Source organism: Anopheles gambiae, chromosome X, assembly GCF_943734735.2.
Source record: "Anopheles gambiae chromosome X, idAnoGambNW_F1_1, whole genome shotgun sequence".
Lineage (NCBI taxonomy): Eukaryota > Metazoa > Arthropoda > Insecta > Diptera > Culicidae > Anopheles > Anopheles gambiae.
The window spans coordinates 18859709-18878437 of record NC_064600.1 but is presented as its reverse complement, the minus strand read 5'-3'; the positions used below and the strand labels follow the sequence as shown (position 1 = coordinate 18878437).

The 18729-nt window shown below is 44.2% G+C and overlaps 2 protein-coding genes across 9 annotated transcripts in view; one reads left to right on the top strand and one right to left on the bottom strand.

Moving 5' to 3' along the window:
* Positions 1-18729, top strand: part of LOC1270437 (fatty acid hydroxylase domain-containing protein 2) — a 428943-nt gene that overhangs the window by 168900 nt on the left and 241314 nt on the right. The gene's annotated exons all lie outside the window — the stretch shown is intronic.
* Positions 4712-18544, bottom strand: LOC1270460 (ELAV-like protein 2). Of its 8 annotated transcripts, none has more exons than XM_061654118.1 (5): positions 18387-18544; positions 11011-12248; positions 9940-10281; positions 9363-9861; positions 4712-8869 (listed from the first exon to the last, which is right to left on the bottom strand). In XM_061654118.1, exons 3-5 carry the CDS (start codon positions 10130-10132, stop codon positions 8521-8523), a joined length of 1041 nt encoding a protein of 346 aa, XP_061510102.1. In that variant the 5' UTR covers positions 10133-10281; positions 11011-12248; positions 18387-18544; the 3' UTR covers positions 4712-8520. The 8 variants fall into 8 exon arrangements, with proteins under 8 accessions (XP_061510102.1, XP_061510109.1, XP_061510041.1 ...); XM_061654125.1 differs by having other exon boundaries at positions 11029-12248; XM_061654057.1 differs by having other exon boundaries at positions 9940-12248.

Sequence of the window (18729 nt, the reverse complement as noted above, 5' to 3'; positions counted from 1 at the left end):
TATCGACACATGGACGATTTTTGTTTTCTGATTTATTATCGAATTGTCAGCTTTGTGTTTTTGGTTTTAAATCTCCAGAAGTAACATACAATTTTGTCTTATGTTTGTGTTTGGTATAATGTTTGCGCGCATGTTGCTTATTTGCTTTCATTGTTTTAAATCGTCTTCCTTCACGCTGGGTTTCAATATTTATGGCTTTCTCGCCTAGTTACCACATTCAATAGCTTTTCTTGCAATCGATTGAATGGATGTTCGTGTATGCTTTGAATACTGATATTGTTTTGCTGGATTCTGTTTCTGTTTTCTATCAGCTCTAGTTCTCTTTAGATCTCCTCACATCAATATTTGAATGTTTGTTTTTTTTTGCAGTAAGTTAATTGTCTGTTGCACGATTATTTTATATTAAATCATCCTCTTCCTGCTCTCCCACTTCGCCCAGTTCATCCTATCCAACAGTCGGTTATACCGGAGGTTGGGCTATGGCAAACATACTATGCTTTCATTGGCGAAAGGGTATCGGACAAATAGGAAGAGTAAAATGAACATAAATGACATTTATTCGAAGAAAAACGGGAAGTAACGTATTCACATTGGAAACGTGTATCTGTCTTAAACAGCAAGGGTTCTGCTCTTGTTGACCCTTTCCAGAAATATGTAGTTCCTATCGAAGACGAACAGTGCACCCGTAGATAAAGCAGTAATGACACAAATTCACATATAATACGACACTGACGTATAATGGGATGCCTGGAAGCCACATTTTATGTGGAACCAATAACGGTGTGGTATTTCGGTACCGTGGAATCAGCTGCTAGTCCATTACCGTTGCTTACACTATTCAATCAATTAGTTATATTATATATCTGTTCTTTTAAATATTAAGATATTCTCCACCAGTTTGTATGAAAATTGGGCTGGAAAATAGTCTGCTACGGCTACTGTTTTGACTCGATGACTCGTTTTTCGTTTTATTTTTGCTTTTTCTGTGCATCCTTGGAGGGATTGCTCAACTGGCTTACCCATTCCCGCCTGATTATTTTTCATATGTTTGTGGACGACATTAGTTTAATGATGTACTAGGATGGTGGGAACAAATGGGAATATGAGCCGGCGATTTAAAAATGTCGATAATGATGATAGGAGTATGCCATGGCAAGGACCATGCTACAATCCACTATGAAGGTAGGCTGTCACTTCGCTTAATTCAGCCGGGTATGCGCACAATACTTTTGCTACACTTTCCATTCGGTGTTTAATTCTAGGTTGGTTTCGTTTTGTATCACTCATCCATGTTTTGTTTTTTTCCTATAAGATTCACAAATCGTGTTGGTGTTTGGTTGCATTGTCTGTCATAACCATTTAAACCCCCTTTTTGTGGCTACAAACATGGGTACGGTTGCAAAGTTTTTCCTTTTCCTATACAAGTCTTCCTGAAGTCTTCCTGGTCTCGCATGCAACTGCGAATGATTTGTTCTTTTTCTTATGATTAATTCTTTTGTGATTTCGTGCATAAAATGTATTGGAAGGTGAGGCTGAAGCCTTTTGAAAAAGAAAAAAAAAAAGAATAGCAAGCTTCCAAAACAGCTTTGCGAGATAAAGGTGAATTTTGCTCTTCGAATAGCATACCTTTGAGCATTTTGACTATTTTATTTTATAGGTTGCGCCTTGCAGTAGGCAATCCGATTACCAGAAGCTCTTTTAAGCAATCTCTATTCGTACTAGTAAATTACTTGCCTTTTTAACGCCCGAAAAACACTGCTTCCTGGTATTAGCAAGCCATTTTGAGAGGCTGCAAATCGAAACAAAATGGAATGACTAATTCATTTCACGATTCATTTCACGAACGGTGATTGTAGATCTGTCACATGGAAACGGATTACTAGTTTGTTTTCATCTACTACTCGTTCATATAACCTCACTTTTACGATTACGTGTGTTTCCTTTTGAAACAGTTTCTTGTACTTCGAAATGGATGTTTGCGGGCATGTGTGCTGTTACCGCACTGCAAGCTGCATTTTTATATATTTATATAAAAACCTTATGTTGCTCGATGGTGCACACTGCACTGATCCACACCCATACACAATAAGAGATGCTCTAGCTACCTGTAGGACATGCCGGTACCAATCGACACCCGGATACGGCTGTTCGCACGTTACTTGATTTTGAGGGTTTTAAAAATGCCCCTCTCTCGTAAGTTTTACATGTTTTTTATATAAAATTTTCCCCTAAAAGAAACTACCTTCATTGTGTTGTATATTTGTATATTTTCGGTTCCCTTTTGCCTAAGCACTGTCTCACCCACCGCCAGATTTAACATTAATAGTTCGAAAATGGGTATATTCAGCATTGTTTCTGCGTATGCTTAGGGGTTGCTTTGTATGAGTATCGCTACCATGCCTTAGTTTGCTTTCATTAGCTACAGTAAGCTTTTGGAGAAGGAGGAATAGAGGATTGGAGGAATTGCTTGAATGTATTTTGCTCCAGTAAGCTTGTTGAGGTTTCTTTTCGACAGCAAATACGCACACGGTTCTCAAATACTGACACTGGATTTAGAATTCATTATGGAATTTGTTCGCATCTAAAACAGTCCAGTCTTTCGTCATGTCGTGTATCTGGCAAAGTTAACACTCACATACACCGATGCATTCCGCTAATACATCAAACACAAACCGGGAGTAATGAACGTTGGTGCGGTGGAAAAATATAGCGCTTACGCCCCTGAATGTATAGAACTATACAACCATGGCGAAGAGCGCCAAAGTTGAAAGTATGTATTTGCTCAGGTTGCATAAAATATAATTGTAAATAGAAAAATAATAAACGAAAGACGTAAAGCGTACACAGTAATTGTGATGCGCATAGCCTACCTTTAGGCGCATCTTTAGAGCAATATGATATGGAAGTAGGCCGGGTCTGGACTAGAAACCAATCTGATGCTACTCAACCGTAACAAACCTTTCGCTGTTTCTTTCTGTGTGGAAGTGTTAACCAAATTACTAACATTTCTGTGCTGCGATAGAGTCGGTAAGGCTACTGACACAACACAGATCGCTGATTCAAATGAAAGAATAAATCCAATTTGCTCTATGTTTTGTGGGTAATTTTTTCGTTTCTTTCATCCAATTGTGGTACTATATTTCAATTGCCCTGTGTTGGAGTTTGAACCTGTTTTGCACCGTGAGGGGGAACGAGTGGAGATTATTTTCTTTTAGTTTTATCGGCTGCATTTGTTGAAATTTCCTTTTGTTCTGATTTAGTCCTTGCTCATGTTTTGTTTTCCCGTTTCATTCGTGTGTTTTCTTTTCTTATTCTCTCTCATGCTGTTTTATCCCATTTCTTCTCTGTTCACTCTGCTGCTCTATCATTTTGTAAAATTTTTTCTGTCATTGCGCGAAGAAAAACGAATGAAAACAGGAAAACCTAACGCATAATGCTTACTTGAATTACCTTTGCTTCATTTGCGGCAAGTGGACGAACGGGTGGAAGAAAATTCATTGCAATATTTCTTTTTGATACACCAACTCACATAAACAGACATATGCTATTGTCGTCATTTTTAGTTAGGGGTGTGTGGCATCCTGCGGTAATGGATTAGGTTGAGGGCAACGAGCAACGAAGGGAGTGAAATTTCATTGCATAGTAGTTTACGTAATATACAAAATATTAGTTTGTTTTGTTCTTTTATATATGCTCGTTAAATTATGTGATTTGGAAAACTTTTTTAAACATATATGTATATATATATATATATATATGTATATATATATATATATATATATATATATATATATATATATATATATATATATATATATATATATATATATATATATATATATATATATATATATATATATATAAATCGCTAAGTGTGTGAGGGTGCCCATGTGCACTGTTTTACCTTGCTAATTTAAACAACAGCTTGACGCAAACACACTGGCAGAGGATTGTGAATATCGACCTACATTGAACATAAGTTAGATAGGATAACAGAAAATGATAAAGGTTAACTGGCATAGACAGTGCTGCCCATGAGAGATGTTATGTAGCTCTGCGTGGAAATAAACGTGTAGCCATGTGCAAACGGGCGCTTTAAATGTATGTCTTAACAAAAGTGCCTCAATCTATGCCGTCCGCATCATAATACTATCTGAATATGCTTGCTTTCCAGATTGCAAAACCGCACATAGAGACAATAAATACAGCTACCGGGTACAGAAATACATTGAAAATACGAATAATATTGTGTACGTTATTGTTTTCTTTTTCTCTAGTATTCTTCCTCTCACCTCCCTATCTCCGTATGCTTTGATAAAAATAGAGTTATGTGTATCTGCTAAATATGCTTGCCTCATGCAAGCAGTTCTACACTGCCCACCAAATTGAAGTAGAATTTTGACTAATAAGCACCTTGACTAGAAGAATATAATACCGTTGCCCCGCGTTTGTTTTCTGTCCCTACATTCCACCACGCTTCTTATTGTGCGCTTCCAGATAGCATTTTTGTTTCATAAAACAAGGTGTATGCTTATATGCTTGCGAGGTGGTGTAGCATTGCAATGAAACTCATATCCACAAATACACACCCACGCACGGTGTAAAGAGTTTTGTTTTGTTTTTATATCGCCCGATAAATTATCAAAAAAGCACTAGGGAATGAAATTGGTTTCATATCTCGGTTGTGTAATTCTGTTACTGTCCAATTATAAAAAAAAAGTTAAAAGGCTTCCTGTAATTTATTGTTCAAATCATTCAAAATAACATGGTTGTGTAGACGCAAACACGTGTGTGTCTTTGTAGGAGTGATTGGTTGTTGTATGCTTTTGTTTTGCAGCTCTCCTAGCTTGTAACATGGTTTGTTATAATTGAAACAAAATACTCAACTCATTCACAAAGTATATACGTGGATAAAAAAAAAACGTCAGGATTTGTATATTTGGGGAAGAGATAGGACGGGAAGTTAAGTAGTAGGGTAGGAATAGTTTCATTACATCGCTTAAATCTCCTTTGTGCTCATGTATATTTTATGAATGCGTTACATATTTCTCTGTGTGTAATTTTTTTTTTTGTTGCTCCAAAATTATATTACGATTATCCATATATTCTCAAATACAGGTTAAAGAGTGATTGATTAAATTGATTAGTTTAAGCACAATTAGATTTCATTTATTAAACTTAGTTCGGCTAAATATGAATTAAAGTTTGTTTCCTTTCTTACCGCGTTTATTGCGCCCTTTCACTCTCTTCTTTCCTACACTGTCCTGCTATTATTTCCCTCTTGTATCTGTTCTTCGCTGCGGTCCATAAACCCATTTCAATGGACAAAGAAGACACAAAAAACAAACACGAAAAAGGGTGAAAAAGTCACAGAATAAAAATTTTACTACAAAGAGATCGCTCCGTTATGTTTCGCTCTCTTTCTGACTCGCTCTTGACTAATCGTTCAATTGTATATCTTACTTTCCGTGTTTCCTTGCTCACAATACTCGTCCCAGCTTTGTTAGACTGCCCTCCGCATTGAAAGTTGCACTACACAGCAATAAGGTAATATTTTCATACAGTTTTTGTTTTCGTGTTTCCCATTATGCACCCACCAAAACCGCGCAACACAAAGAACGAAAAAGCCCTATCTCTCGCGAGGCGGGCCATTACACGCGTGGAAGGTAATGGCGGGCAACACATCGTACATGATTCATTTAACGTTCAAAGTAATTTGGTATTAATTTTGGAATTTTGCTACTAGGCTCATACGTTTCAGCATTTTTTCTCGCTTGCACCCCTCCCATGCCCCTGCTTCCACCACAAGCGTAGGGAGGTGTGAGGGGCAAATCACCTTACTTCATTACGTTCCGCTCCAACACACAGAGACACACACACATATTCGTACTAGGAATAACATAAGTGCTAAATTATTGAACATCTTATTTAAAACTTATTTTAAATGCTCCTGTCCCTCCTGAATCCCGTTAAAGAATCAGAACAAGATGGTACGTCCTCTCCTACTACCGCGCTCTATCTCTCTTTCCCTCTCGTGCGTTTGCACAGCCTAGCATATATTGGCTCTATTGCTTTCTCACCTCTCTGCCTACTGGATTGAATCGTTTTAGCTTAACAGCGACGTTAAATAAGGAACGCTTAGTAAAGAGCGTGCTGCCGGTGCGTACGCAAGAGAGAAAGAGAGAAAAGGAGCGAACCGCGTACCTGAAGATAAATTACTATTCATAATAATCGTTTGCATGTTGCGTGCTTTACATACGGGGATAATACGATACAATTATTCGATTAATTGGAATTAAATGGTTAAAATTGAAAGGAAATGGTACATGGAACGTAATATAATCCTTGTTTGTGTCTTTTCTCCTCTTTTCCTTCTTGCTTTCCTTTGATGGCATTTTGCCATTCCGGTGCGCTAGGGTGTGTGTGCAAGTCTTCTTTGATTGCAAGTGGCTGGTTACATTTGCTTTAACTTCGGTGAGGAACAAGCTGAGATCAAACAAGTGTTGTGTTTTGACGTACTCTGAATCACAAACGCAGGCTTGCGCACACCATAATGCGTTCCTTTCTTTTTCTTTTCTTGTTTTTTTGGTTTTGAATAATGCTGATACATCGAATAATTAATAATTCATTACTCATTAAGAATGATAAGGTAAGAGATAAATACTTGGCTTACTTAGTTTGTGAGTACAGTACAGATAAATAAGATTAGAATAGAATGAGATGGAGAGACGATACAAAATAGTTATTGCCGAGGGGCACGCAGGAGAGAGTTAGAGGATTCTTCGCTCTTCCGCAAGGTGCGCTCTTTTAATTATCAAGGCGGCTCGAGCTCACTTGCCAGGATTTGTCTGCTGTATTTTCTTAGTGGGAATGTAGTACTCCACCTTAGTATGTTACCATTTCGGTTAACATATTTCAAATCTGCAAAGTGTAAACCGTGCGGGGAAGCGTAACGGGGTTGTCACGCTGAGGTTTTTAAACTTATCGTCCTCGCTCGCAGTGCGTGAGTAACGCTGCCTACCAACTAAGCGGTGCTAAGTGATCAAATAAATAGGCCAATAAATAAATAAATAAATAAATAAATAAAAAATAAATAAATAAGCAAATAAATATATTTACGCGGTATGCGTATGAGAAAATAAATCGACCTAACCTAATCATAAAACTCTCCTGCGGTGATGCAACGCGGCCTCGAATGACTGCGCGTCATTTTTGTTTCCACCGTCCCCAGGTGGCATTTATATGGATTTTGCTAAACTATATATTATTAATTCACAGTTGTTCTCGAATGCCGTCGGCTTTGCTTTTTGTTCGTTTTAGATTGATTATTATTGCACATACACATTGTTCTAGACTTGTATTTCGATATTAGGCGGGAGGGCTCTCTGTAACGCGCTCTGTCACACCTTGCGAATGCTGCCCAATTATGTTTCCTTCAATTTCCTTTCTTTTCACTGCTCTTTGCTCTATACCCTCTCAATGTTTCAGACAGCTTTTGACAGCCACGATTGGTAAAAACTAGTCGGGTATAGCCATTCCCGGTTTCTATACCAGAGCGGAAGCTCTGCAAGCGTGTTCGTTTTTTTTACATCATACCTTCCGTTTTTCACCATTCTAAAATATCATTTACATTTAATATATTTGCTTTACAAAGATTATTTGAGCGTTTTGGGCAATTTGACTCTAGTTATCAATTTCACTAAGGTGCCATTTTGGGGGCTTTCACGGGGAAAAAGGGTGGAAACAAAACTGACTGCATCATTTGAAATGGCCGGCATAACCTTCGCACACGCTCACATATATAGTCTTGAAATTAAATACATTCATCCTTAATCGCTAGTAATGGGTTAATATGGCCAAGGAAATAATTATTGCACCATTTGTCGAGAAGACTCGTCATACTGGGGGTTTTGGAAAAAAAAAATCAAACACATACATTAGACTAGCGGGGATATCGATGGTTTAAGACGCACCAACTTACGGCGCTATTCTAGCGATCACTAACGTGATCGCATTGTGCGTGTTTCTGCCTCTGATTACTGTGTACGTCACATGTGCGCATGTTGTCGGTTTTGCTACTTGGGATAGTTTTGCTAGTTTTGTGTTGTTTGGTATGCAAAATTAATATTATGCTCCACACAAAGTCAACATTACAGCTCCCTGGCAAGAGTGGGACTACCGTTTCATACACAACATTCGTATGATTTGCATGTTCGTATCAAATTTGAATATTAACGTTCAAAATGAGGGTGCTACTAAAATCTTCCTGCATCTTGGAAGCCAGTTTAAACTAAAAGATAAAAAAACAATTGCACACAACCGCGTATGCAGAATCAAGCATAAAAGTGTGCAGAATGAAGCACGAAAGGGAGAGGAAAAAAATCTAATCTTAATCGCAGTAAATTTTACCCATAATGGGTACACAATGGACTGGTGGGTGGTAAATGCATCAAAGTGAATCGAAAACCCCGGGAGCATAAGTGTAAAACGGTTTAAAGAAACTTAAAATTTTTCCCATTTTTAATTGGCCTTTGACTTGGTGTTGTTAGTCTTGAAGCTAACCTGCAGGACGCGGTTGCCGAGCGTGTAGCCGTTGAGCGACTGGACGGCGACGACGGCCTCGTCGTAGTTGGTCATCGTAACGAAACCGAAACCTTTGCACTTGTTCGTCTGCAGGTCCTTGATTACCTTCACGCTCTGGACCGCACCGAACGGACCGAACAGCTGCCAGAGCACGTTCTCCTCCGTTTCCGGCGCGAGGTTATACACGAAGATGCACCAGCCGGATCCGTTGATTGCGTTTGCGGATAATACTGAGCTGCCTAGGTCGCCGGTGAGGGGCGAGTAGCGGCTAAAGTTTGACGGCAGGCTTTACGGTAGAAACGGGTATGCCAGCGGAAGAGGAGGTGACGATGGCGGGAAGGAAGATACAAAAAAGCAAGAAAGAGAAAGAGAGAAAAACAATTCTATAGAACGATGTGAGTAGACAGAATCTCATGACTATGTGTTAACAAGCTGTTAACAAGGGATAGTCGCTACAGAAGGTGCGTCACTATTTCGTAGTCGCACAGGTGTGAACGGTTACTCTTCCTTGTTAACCCGCTTTTCTGTCGCCTACAAATGAGTCGCGATCACGTGCGTGTGTCTTCAGTTGTCAGACATAGCAGTCAAACGCATAGGTTGACTCGCATAGGGAGACTGATTGCAGATGTCCTCTCGGTCCAGTTTGATAGCAGCTAGCTTGTTGGTTGATGGGTGCAGTTCGGATGCTTGACTAGGTTGACAACACGCTCGTGTAAAGCAAATGACCACAACAATAGCAACAGCAAAAGTTACACATAAAACAGCAATCGGCGGCTTACCTGAATCTGCCGCTGAGCGGATGGATGGGTCCCGGTGGGAAGCGGCGCAGGTTCGGCGTTGGTGTTAGATACGCCGCCAGCGGTGGGATCGCCTTGTTGATGTTATTGCTAGGATTGTTGGCGAACTTCACCGTGATCGGTTCGGAGGCACCCTTCGGTGTCGTGCCGTTCAGCTGCTGGATCGCCCGTTCCGCCTCCGAGCGCTGGTCGAACCGGATGAAGCCGACGCCCTTGGATAGGCCGGTAATGTTATCACATAATATGCGGGAGGTGATGATCTGCCCGTACGCGTTGAACAGATTCTCCAGGTCTTGCTGGGTCATGCTCTTGGACAGGCCGGACACGTACAGGTTGGCGCCCTTGATCGCGTCCGAGCTTGGCCGGGCGAACGACACCTTGATCGTTTTGTTCTGCAGGCGCAGCCCGTTGAACGTGTTGATTGCTTTTTCTGCGTCCTCCGGCCGGTGGTAGTTGACAAACCCGTACCCGAGACTTTGCCCTGTGTGCGGCAAGATAAAGACAGGGGAACAATGTTAAGTGTTGTCGTGGCAGGCTCCCAACCTTCCCAACTACTTACCTGTGACTTTGTCGCGGATCAGCTTGCAGCTCTCGACATCACCGATGCTGGAGAAGAGCGACTTTACCTCCTCCTGTGTCATCGTCTGCGGCAGATAGTTTACGATCAGATTAGTCTTGCTGTCCTCCTGGCCGCTGCCGATCGAGCCGGAGCGCCCATTCTGCTGCACTGTTTCCAATCCGTTCGAGATCATCGTGTCGCCGGCTGCCGCAGTACTACTGTGTTCGCTAATCTTAATAAGATGGATGGATTCGCTGTTGCTTTCTATTTGTTCTGTTGCGCGCAGCTCGCCACAGCACGTGAGTGTTTGTTCTCTGAGTTCACTGAGTGGGGGCACCTTTGCTGGTTCGATCAATAGAGAGGGGAAGCGATTAGACAGATGAGGGGGGGAGGGAATTGGGGGCTCGACTTTCCGGTAGTGCTGGCTGCTTTTGTGACTAGTTGCTGTCTTTCGTTTTCTCTCTCGCTATATTCCGGTACTGCTTACTACTGCTGTACCCCCTTCACCTGGCTAAGTGAATTTTCGTAAGTATTGCACGCGCGCTTTTTCTTTTTATAAACACACGCTACACACACTCTCTTGCTTTCTCTTTCATACACTCAAACACACATGCACACTCACGTCCAAACCACACCTACTCGTGTACGTTGCTTACGCTCGAAAAAACTGGAAATTGATGGGTGAGTTAAGAACAGGCTTCCTTTTCCTTTTCCTTTTTTTTATAAAGCGCTTTGCACTTTCGTAGTAAAAATTCGCTCAAACAGCCAATATACCGCGGACGATTTCTAAACCGTGGCGTGATGGGGGAGGGTGAAAAGGGTTGGTGAATTTATGCGTTTGTTTTGTTGTTGTTTTTGTTGTTTTGACTAGAATATTTAGTGGTTTTCGCTATACTTTGCTTTGCTAAATTGCTTGGCTTTCTTTTATATTCTTAAAAAATCCTCCTGCGGTCAACTTTTACACGTTTTCCACACCTATTTCGCTTGCTCGGCTCTGCCTTGCACTTGTTCGTTGCTTTGTTTACGACGGGAAATTTGTGCTAGTGTTGTACGGCTAAAGAAGATTTTTACCCTTTTATACACACATACATGTATATATATATATAGTTGGCCGCTACGGGCGTGACGTAGGTGTGCACCAGGGGGTTTGTATTTTTTCTCCTCGTTGGCGGGTGTGTGTTTTCTTATCCCCCGGTTTGCACGCCGTTGGAATGTGAATACTGCAGGTTTATATTGCTTCTGCTGATCTGCTAATTACACTGCGGAAGCTGGTCAGTTCGGCTGCTGTTTGGTTTGCCGATGTGTACGTGATCCGGCCAGTAGTGGTAGTGAGACACTCGAGCCGGTACTTTCGCCCACGGACCGGGGGTTTAGGCCTCCAGTGGCGCTACTACGGCAGTCACGCGAGAGCGGTAGGGAGGGGGTGGCGGGGCGGGGATGGAGTATTGTTTATGTTGTTTTGTTGTCTTTTAAATTTCACTCTTGGTTTTTTGTTCTCTTTGTTTGAATGCTAATGTTGATTGTCGTGCAGCTGTCACCTCACTGTGTCACTAGATATCGGCTTCACTCGTGTTGCGGAGGGGATGTTTCCTGGGTTGCGGAGGCTGCTGGCGTTTTTGGAAGTTGGGCACCGGCAAGTCGGCGTACGGCGTGTGTTACTGGTGTATGTTGGTGTACGTTTGTCTGGCTATTTCAGCGTGTGGAATCTTGGGGTTGGCTACTGCCTTCGCTTCCTTTGCGTGCCTGTAGTGGTTAGCTAGTTTCGCCTCGCAAGGTTGATGGGTTCTAGCTGCTCTAGCCGTTCGTCGTGGACACGCGGTTTGGTTGGCGCTTTCGCTTACCTCCGGTTTTATTTTATTTATTTTTTTTAATACTTGCTGTTTACCTTTTGTCGTGTACGCGTGTTGTAAGATTATATAGTTAATCTTTACTAGGATAATTTTGTAAATAGGAAGCAATTGATCTTTTGTTTTCCACCTATTCCCCTTCTTTTTCGGTTACCGTTTTACTATGTAAATAGTGTTCTGCGTTCCGTTCTCGTTGCCCGTTTTCCGTTCGTTTCGCGCTCGGTCGGCTGTGGATGTCCTTTCGTGTTTTTTCTTCTGGTTCTTACTTCTTCCGTTTTCTGAAGTATGCACTTCCTGGTCGTTGGTTCCGCTGTGTGTATGTGCTAACGTTCTGCAATGCCGCACCGTACAGATGAACTTCTGACTTTGCCTGGTTGCGCAGCTACAGCCCTTATTCCGATCCGGGGTGTTGTAGATGATGCGAAGGAAAACGGTCGTAACGGTAATCCAAATCTCTGGTATCTGAAAAAAAAAACAGCGTAAAGTTAGGGAAATTCAGTTCAGAAACTTTTTTTTTCCTTTTCCCCAGCCAAGCGATGGTTCTAGCTTCCTATTGCGCGCTCCTTTGCGCGAACCTGCAAGATAGCTGGTGTGAGCTGTCTTACGAGCGCGGAAAAAAACGCGCTGCTCTACAACGAAAGGTTTCAACATTTCTTTCCCCTCGTTTTTCGAAGGGTAAGGGCGTGTATCTCCGTTTCACTAAGGTGCGCCCTTTTTGGTTCCGCTCCGTGGCCGCTGCGCTCACACTTTTTGCTCTCACTCTTACTCTCTCTCTCCCTATTTCTCTCCCGCTCTATCGCGTTACCTCTAAAAGGACTCAAAAATCGATCGCCACACCGTGCAAACCAGGGACGCGAGACGGTTCATCTGGCGGTTCACGGTGTTCGAAATTGCTGTGTAATGCGCACTCGCTGTGTTGGCTAGCCTTACCATAGCAGCAACGCCAACGCACAGTGCGGGACGGAGGGTACAAGTTTTTGGGAAAGGAAGGGCTAGCAACTTGGGCTACAACTAGCCTCTAAACAGACACTTTGCCGAAAAGATTGTCCCTTAGGGTGAAGGATACACGTGAAAGCTTGCCTCGAAATTCTAGGCTCTATTCTCGCACAATCGAACGGAACTGTTATTTAGTCCACCCGGGAAAGAAATAATATAAAACGCACCTACTTCACACACACACACACGCACATACACACACACATACACACAGAAAGACACGCAGCCGGAGCTCTAAGGATGAAGAAATGGTCTGCAAAATTCCGGCTAGCCTTATTTTAAACAACCATTCACCGGCGTTGTAGCACAGAACGACAGAGCGCGCTAGGCGTACTGGGGACGCTCGACATTTTCAGCAGATCGGAGAGAACTGCTCGAACCCGTGGCATTGATAAAATTTTTAGCAGCCGCACACGGCGGCTCTCTCACTTCCTGACGCTCTCACGCGGTCGACGCGATTGCGTGTGAGTGTGTGTATGCGTGTGTGAGAGAGAGAGAGGATACGTAAATCAAACCCGAAAAAAGGATCTCGCGCTCGTACTCATGCTCGCAAACCCTCGAAAAGGGAAAGTCCGCGCCCAAATGTAGGCAATCGACCGTTCGGAATCGCTCTCCTCTGTCTGTGTTGGTGTGCGTTAAAACGGAAGAGAGCATAAGAGAGGAAAACTATCCCTAAAGGCCCCGAACTGAATGAAGTGCCAAGAGGTATGGTTGTGGTGGTGGTGGTGATTGTGGTGCTAAAATCATATCGCACACTGTTAATTACACACGCAAAACATACGAGCGGGAGCTTACGAGCCGCTTTTGTACACGCCTTTGCCCGAATGAAGCTGAATGAAGAATGTAGTAAAAAGGTTTGTTTTTCGGACACTATACACCCACATGCACAAGCGATTCGAAAATGGAATAAACCTGGGAGCAATTCAAAACTACTGGTAAATGGACGATTGGGGATCGGTTTTTGGGAATGAGTTGATAAATCCTGCATTTGTGAAATGTTCAATAAGTATTGAGATATGTAGGCGAGTTGTAATCATTCTGATAGTAAAAAGGATTAATTTATCGATTCACAGATCTCTCTCTCTCTCTCTCTCTCTCTCTCTCATCTTTCTCTCTCTCTGTATCTTTTTCTCACTAGATAATGGGTTACATGTGCTTCAGGGCGTTTGCTTGCTAGCTTGATTGATCGAACAGAAAACCGGAAGCAACGACCTTACTAGCAACAACTTTGTAAGTTCTGTCAGCAAAAATCCATAGCAACCACCGTTACATAACACGGCGAGTGCCACCTGGGTGTAAAATTTCCTTCCGGCTCCCATTTTGCTGGTTTGTGGTTGAGTTTTAGATTCTGATTAGGCGAACATAGTTGGTCGTGATTTTTCGTGTTGCTCCTATGAAGCAAGGAAACGCCCTTTCTACCTTTTGCTTTCACGCTTCGCTAGAACATGATAAATTATGCAATTGCGTATACATCGTCTCGAGATGGCATTTGTCTGCTGGTGTGGGTGTGTGGTCGTGTGTAGTTGTATTTAGCACGGTCTCGCGCACACTTTCCTCGCCTAGCCTTTGCCCTAGTTCCCGTGAGCGAGCGAGTGCAGCGAGGGTGTGTGTGTGTGTGAGTGGGAAAAGATTTATGAATCCACCCTACATTCGCCGTCACTCGGTAAGGGGCTGGAGAGTGCGTCGACACTTGAGAATGAAAAGCGCAAACCTACAAACACACGCACACACACATACACAGAAATACGGCGAGCAAAAGCCGTGAGCATGCACGCCACGAATATCCTGAGGTTACGCTCTCGCTGAACCAGTCACACACTCACACAGACCCACACGTGCGCGCCTCGTTCGGGAAAATTATACTGGAACATTCTACAGGGGGAGGATAGTAAAAAAAACTCACATACACACATACACACACACACACACACACACACACACACACACACACACACACACACACACACCCGTGCGCGCCTACAGACACACCAAGCAGGGAATGCGTCTTGGCTGACTGTGGTCTGGTTGAAGAAGCCGCGCCTGGCTATGTACGCTCTTTACATAGTGTGTGTGTGTATGTCGCGTGTCTGTCACCTCCTAAAACGCCTCCCACATGTGCGCGAGGGGGGAAGGAGGGCGTGGAGGTGGTTACATTGGAACCTTACGGGCGTTCTGGTGGTCGCAGGCTGAGGTGTTACCGTTTCTCATTCACACCGGCGTCGTTCTTACCCGCTACGTCTAGACTCTAGACGCAACCGAGGGCCATGCTGGGCTCCTACTGCTTGACCTATTTCCTGTGCGCTGTGCCTGGGGATCTTTGCGGCTGCGAGCTTATGTGCGAGGGTTGCGCACACCCTACACAGCGACGCGTTCGAAAACACCGTGGAATCCATTCGGAGCGTGAGGGCGTCTTGCCCCAGCCATGGTGAGAACACACCATATCAAGATATCAAGAACCCTGGGCGACTTTAGCGCCACTGCCACTGCCCGAAGTGTTTCTTCTGACAGCTAACTGGTACCATCGATACATGACGCCGGTACAAGGATATGGTGGCAAAGGGGACGGTTTTAATTAGGACACCGTTCCGTGCTCGGGCCAGTGCTGGACGGACAAAAAGGTAGGTAATACGCCGAAAACGAGGTGTTACCACGCTATTCCGCAATAAATAAGTGTTTTTGAGGGGGGCCGCATTAGTACTGGCAACACAGGATCTCGCTTACTACCCGGTCTGTAGTTGTTACTGGCACACATGGGTACGGTTGATGGTGAACAGCACGCAAGGAAAATCATTCCACGCAACCAAAAAACGGCTGGATAACGTATAGACGGGCTGGCATCTTCTTCCATTATGGAGAACGTAGTTTTGAACGCAAGCAACCCCGCTCTGTGTAATGTTCGAGAGGCCTCACGCACCGATAGACACGTACAAGAGCAACTGTCCGGAGCAACAAATCCAGTGCTCCGGGGTCGAATGTGACCGGTCTATACGGGCATATCAAAGAGCGCACCGCTGGTGCACTTGTTTCAAAGTAACGTCCGAGCTGATGGACCGATGCGAGTGGGCTGCCCCCTTGCAAAAACAGCAAAAGAGCGGAGACACGTGCCGTATCAAGGAACGGATCTGCGGTTCTGCTAGGCTGTTTGTGCGCGTGCCCGGTCTGCTTTTTTTCTTCAAAATCCTCATTCTATTTCCATAGAAGTTCCGCGCTGTCTCACTCGCTCGTGCTACTAGTGCCACTGGTGGAAATCCCTCGTCTGTATTAAGGCTCGAGGGACACCATTCCCTCAGAAAGGATGGTAAACCATTTAACCATACTCTGGTAGCGCACAGCCTCCGATAAGTAGAGGAAGCTAGATCCATAGTAGCACTCCGTACCCACCCCAGCAAAATTATTAGCCAAAAATCCGGTTCGAAGGACCAAATTGCAACGAGGGTGAAACAAGGGAGCGACAAGAGACCTGAGCAAGATTTACACCATGATGCTGCAGCACTTTTTACAAGAATACACCAGAATATATCCACACACACACACACACACACACACACACACACACACACACACACACACACACACACACACACACACACACACTCCCTTACCTGCCTTCGTGCTTTCTCCCTATTCTTCGCTTGCGATAAGGATACGGAGAGGTCGCTGACACTTACCAATAAAAAAAACCTCTAGCCTTTATAGTTACGGCGAGATCCCGCACGCCTCACGCCTGCCGAGTGTGGATTGGAGTTGTACAGTGTACGGGCTTCACCCTTGCTACTTCTTCCGATTTCACACAACAACACACTCACATACACACACACATACGCAGATCTCGAAAGGATCCAACCCTTTACACTATCCGTAGCATTTGCCGCGCGCTACGTGCTGACGCGATTCGCAGAAAGTGCGTCGAAAAAGTGTTGCCTTCTTATGATGTTATTGTATGGGTTTTCCTTGTTTCGCCTTATTTCCCTTATTGTTGTGTACGTATATGAAAAGTGTGTGTGTATACATATATCTAAATGACTAGAAATATTACTTGTGGTTGCCTTATCACCTAAAAACCGTTCCGTGCCACGCAGAAGGCTCACACAACAGGGCTGGCCTGCGCCGTGTAGAGGATAAAATCAGACTGCCGGATCGCCACGCACACTCGTGGAACTGGGGGGTGGGGGTCGCTTTCGTTGCTGCGATGCCTGCAAACGAGCGTGAGCCTGCCCGTCGGTAGACGAACACAGATATCGTGTCGGGCCTGGGAAAGGTTCCGCCAGCACGCAACCATACGGGCGCACTTACTTGCTCTCTCACTAACTTTTCTCTCGTTTGCTCTATCTCGGTTTTGCTATCTCCTGTCCTGTCCAGCTCTCGGCTCGAGGCTTGTTTACTGCCACTGCGCCTGCCGTTTTGTCGGGGCGTCGTGTAGTGGTGTGCGCTGTAGTCGGCACGCTGGCCACGACATACGCTCCGAGCCTTACGCAAACCATACCGTGGTTCGGCCACAGTCCTTTGCAAGGGCAGATTCCCGAGAGTACACGACCGGACCGTAGCGCTCTTCAAACAGAGGAGAGCTTTTGACGCTCACACGCTCTCTCTCTCTTTCTCAAGTCGCAGGATTGTGCGCCGGTCCTCGTTTTTAGGCGCTGGCAACTGGGACATCGCAAAAAGGGCAGTGCTGGCGGGGTAGCGATGTTGAGCGCCTGCTCGACACCTTGGCCAGGACTGTTAAGATGCTGTAGATGCGTGGGTTAGGACCGTAAAAAAATTGTTATTTGGATCGATTACATCGACCTGCTAGCGTGGATATGCGTGCCATGCTCCCCTTACCAGCAAGAAGCAGTGGTAGTAAAGGGATAAGCGGAGGGAGCAAGGAGTAAATCGTCTTCCCAATCGAATCCTCCCAAGGCAAAAAAAGACATTCAAGATATACCTCTTTGTGAGAAATATTTTCATGTCAGGTTCTTGATGGTTATTTGAAATGGACCACTTGCCCATCTGCCCCAGGCTACGATAGGGAACGGATCATTTACTTACAATGGTGTGGGCAGAAGATGTTACTGGCGGTTACTGTCTACCGTATCTATTGGACCGGCATTTTCCTCACACTCTGACACATACACTCACACACACACACACACACACACACACACACACACACACACACACACACACACACACACACACACACACACACACACACACACACACACACTCGGGCAAGATGGGGTGTGAAAAATCGGTTCCCTGAGCGATAGACTAGTAAATCAGCGCAATAATCCCGAAAATCCCGGCACGAAATCTCAAAAACCGAGCTAAAACGCCTGAAACACCTTCTTTTTTTATTTCAGCTGACACCTTTTCCACACGAGATCTGGCGGGGGTGATAGCTTAGTCGGGAAACCGCTGGAATGTTCTGGACCACCACCCAGAACGGGTTCCCGCGGACCCCATTTGTCCCGCGGACTTTTTCGTTTGGGTGGGAGTCTGAGGGAGCTGTTCTGTGCTTCTAGAACCTCCGGAATCGGTTGATAGGAAGATATTTTGTCGTTGTCGGTATATAGATATATAAAAATATGCTTGCTTTATACGTGTATAGAGATGGGTACGTACGTATATCAATCAAAGACGGCACAAACTCAAAACCGCAAAATCAAGATGATGTACGAACGGACGAAAAATTAACTTGTCTAGCACGGGAAAATATACACTGGATTGAAGTTGATGCGAACAGTGAATCGGGAGCTTAGCGAGGACCTGGCGTACGGTGCACACACAGCGAGCTACCGATCACCAATACTAACGTGCGAGTGATAGTGAGAGCGAGTGAGAGAGAGAGAAGTAACAAATAGAGAAAGTGGATTTTCCTTTAGAAGCGTAGGAGAGAGAGAGAGGGAGAGAGAGAGAGCGGGATAAAATGAGTGTGTGAGAGAGAGAGGGAGAGAGAGTATTAAAA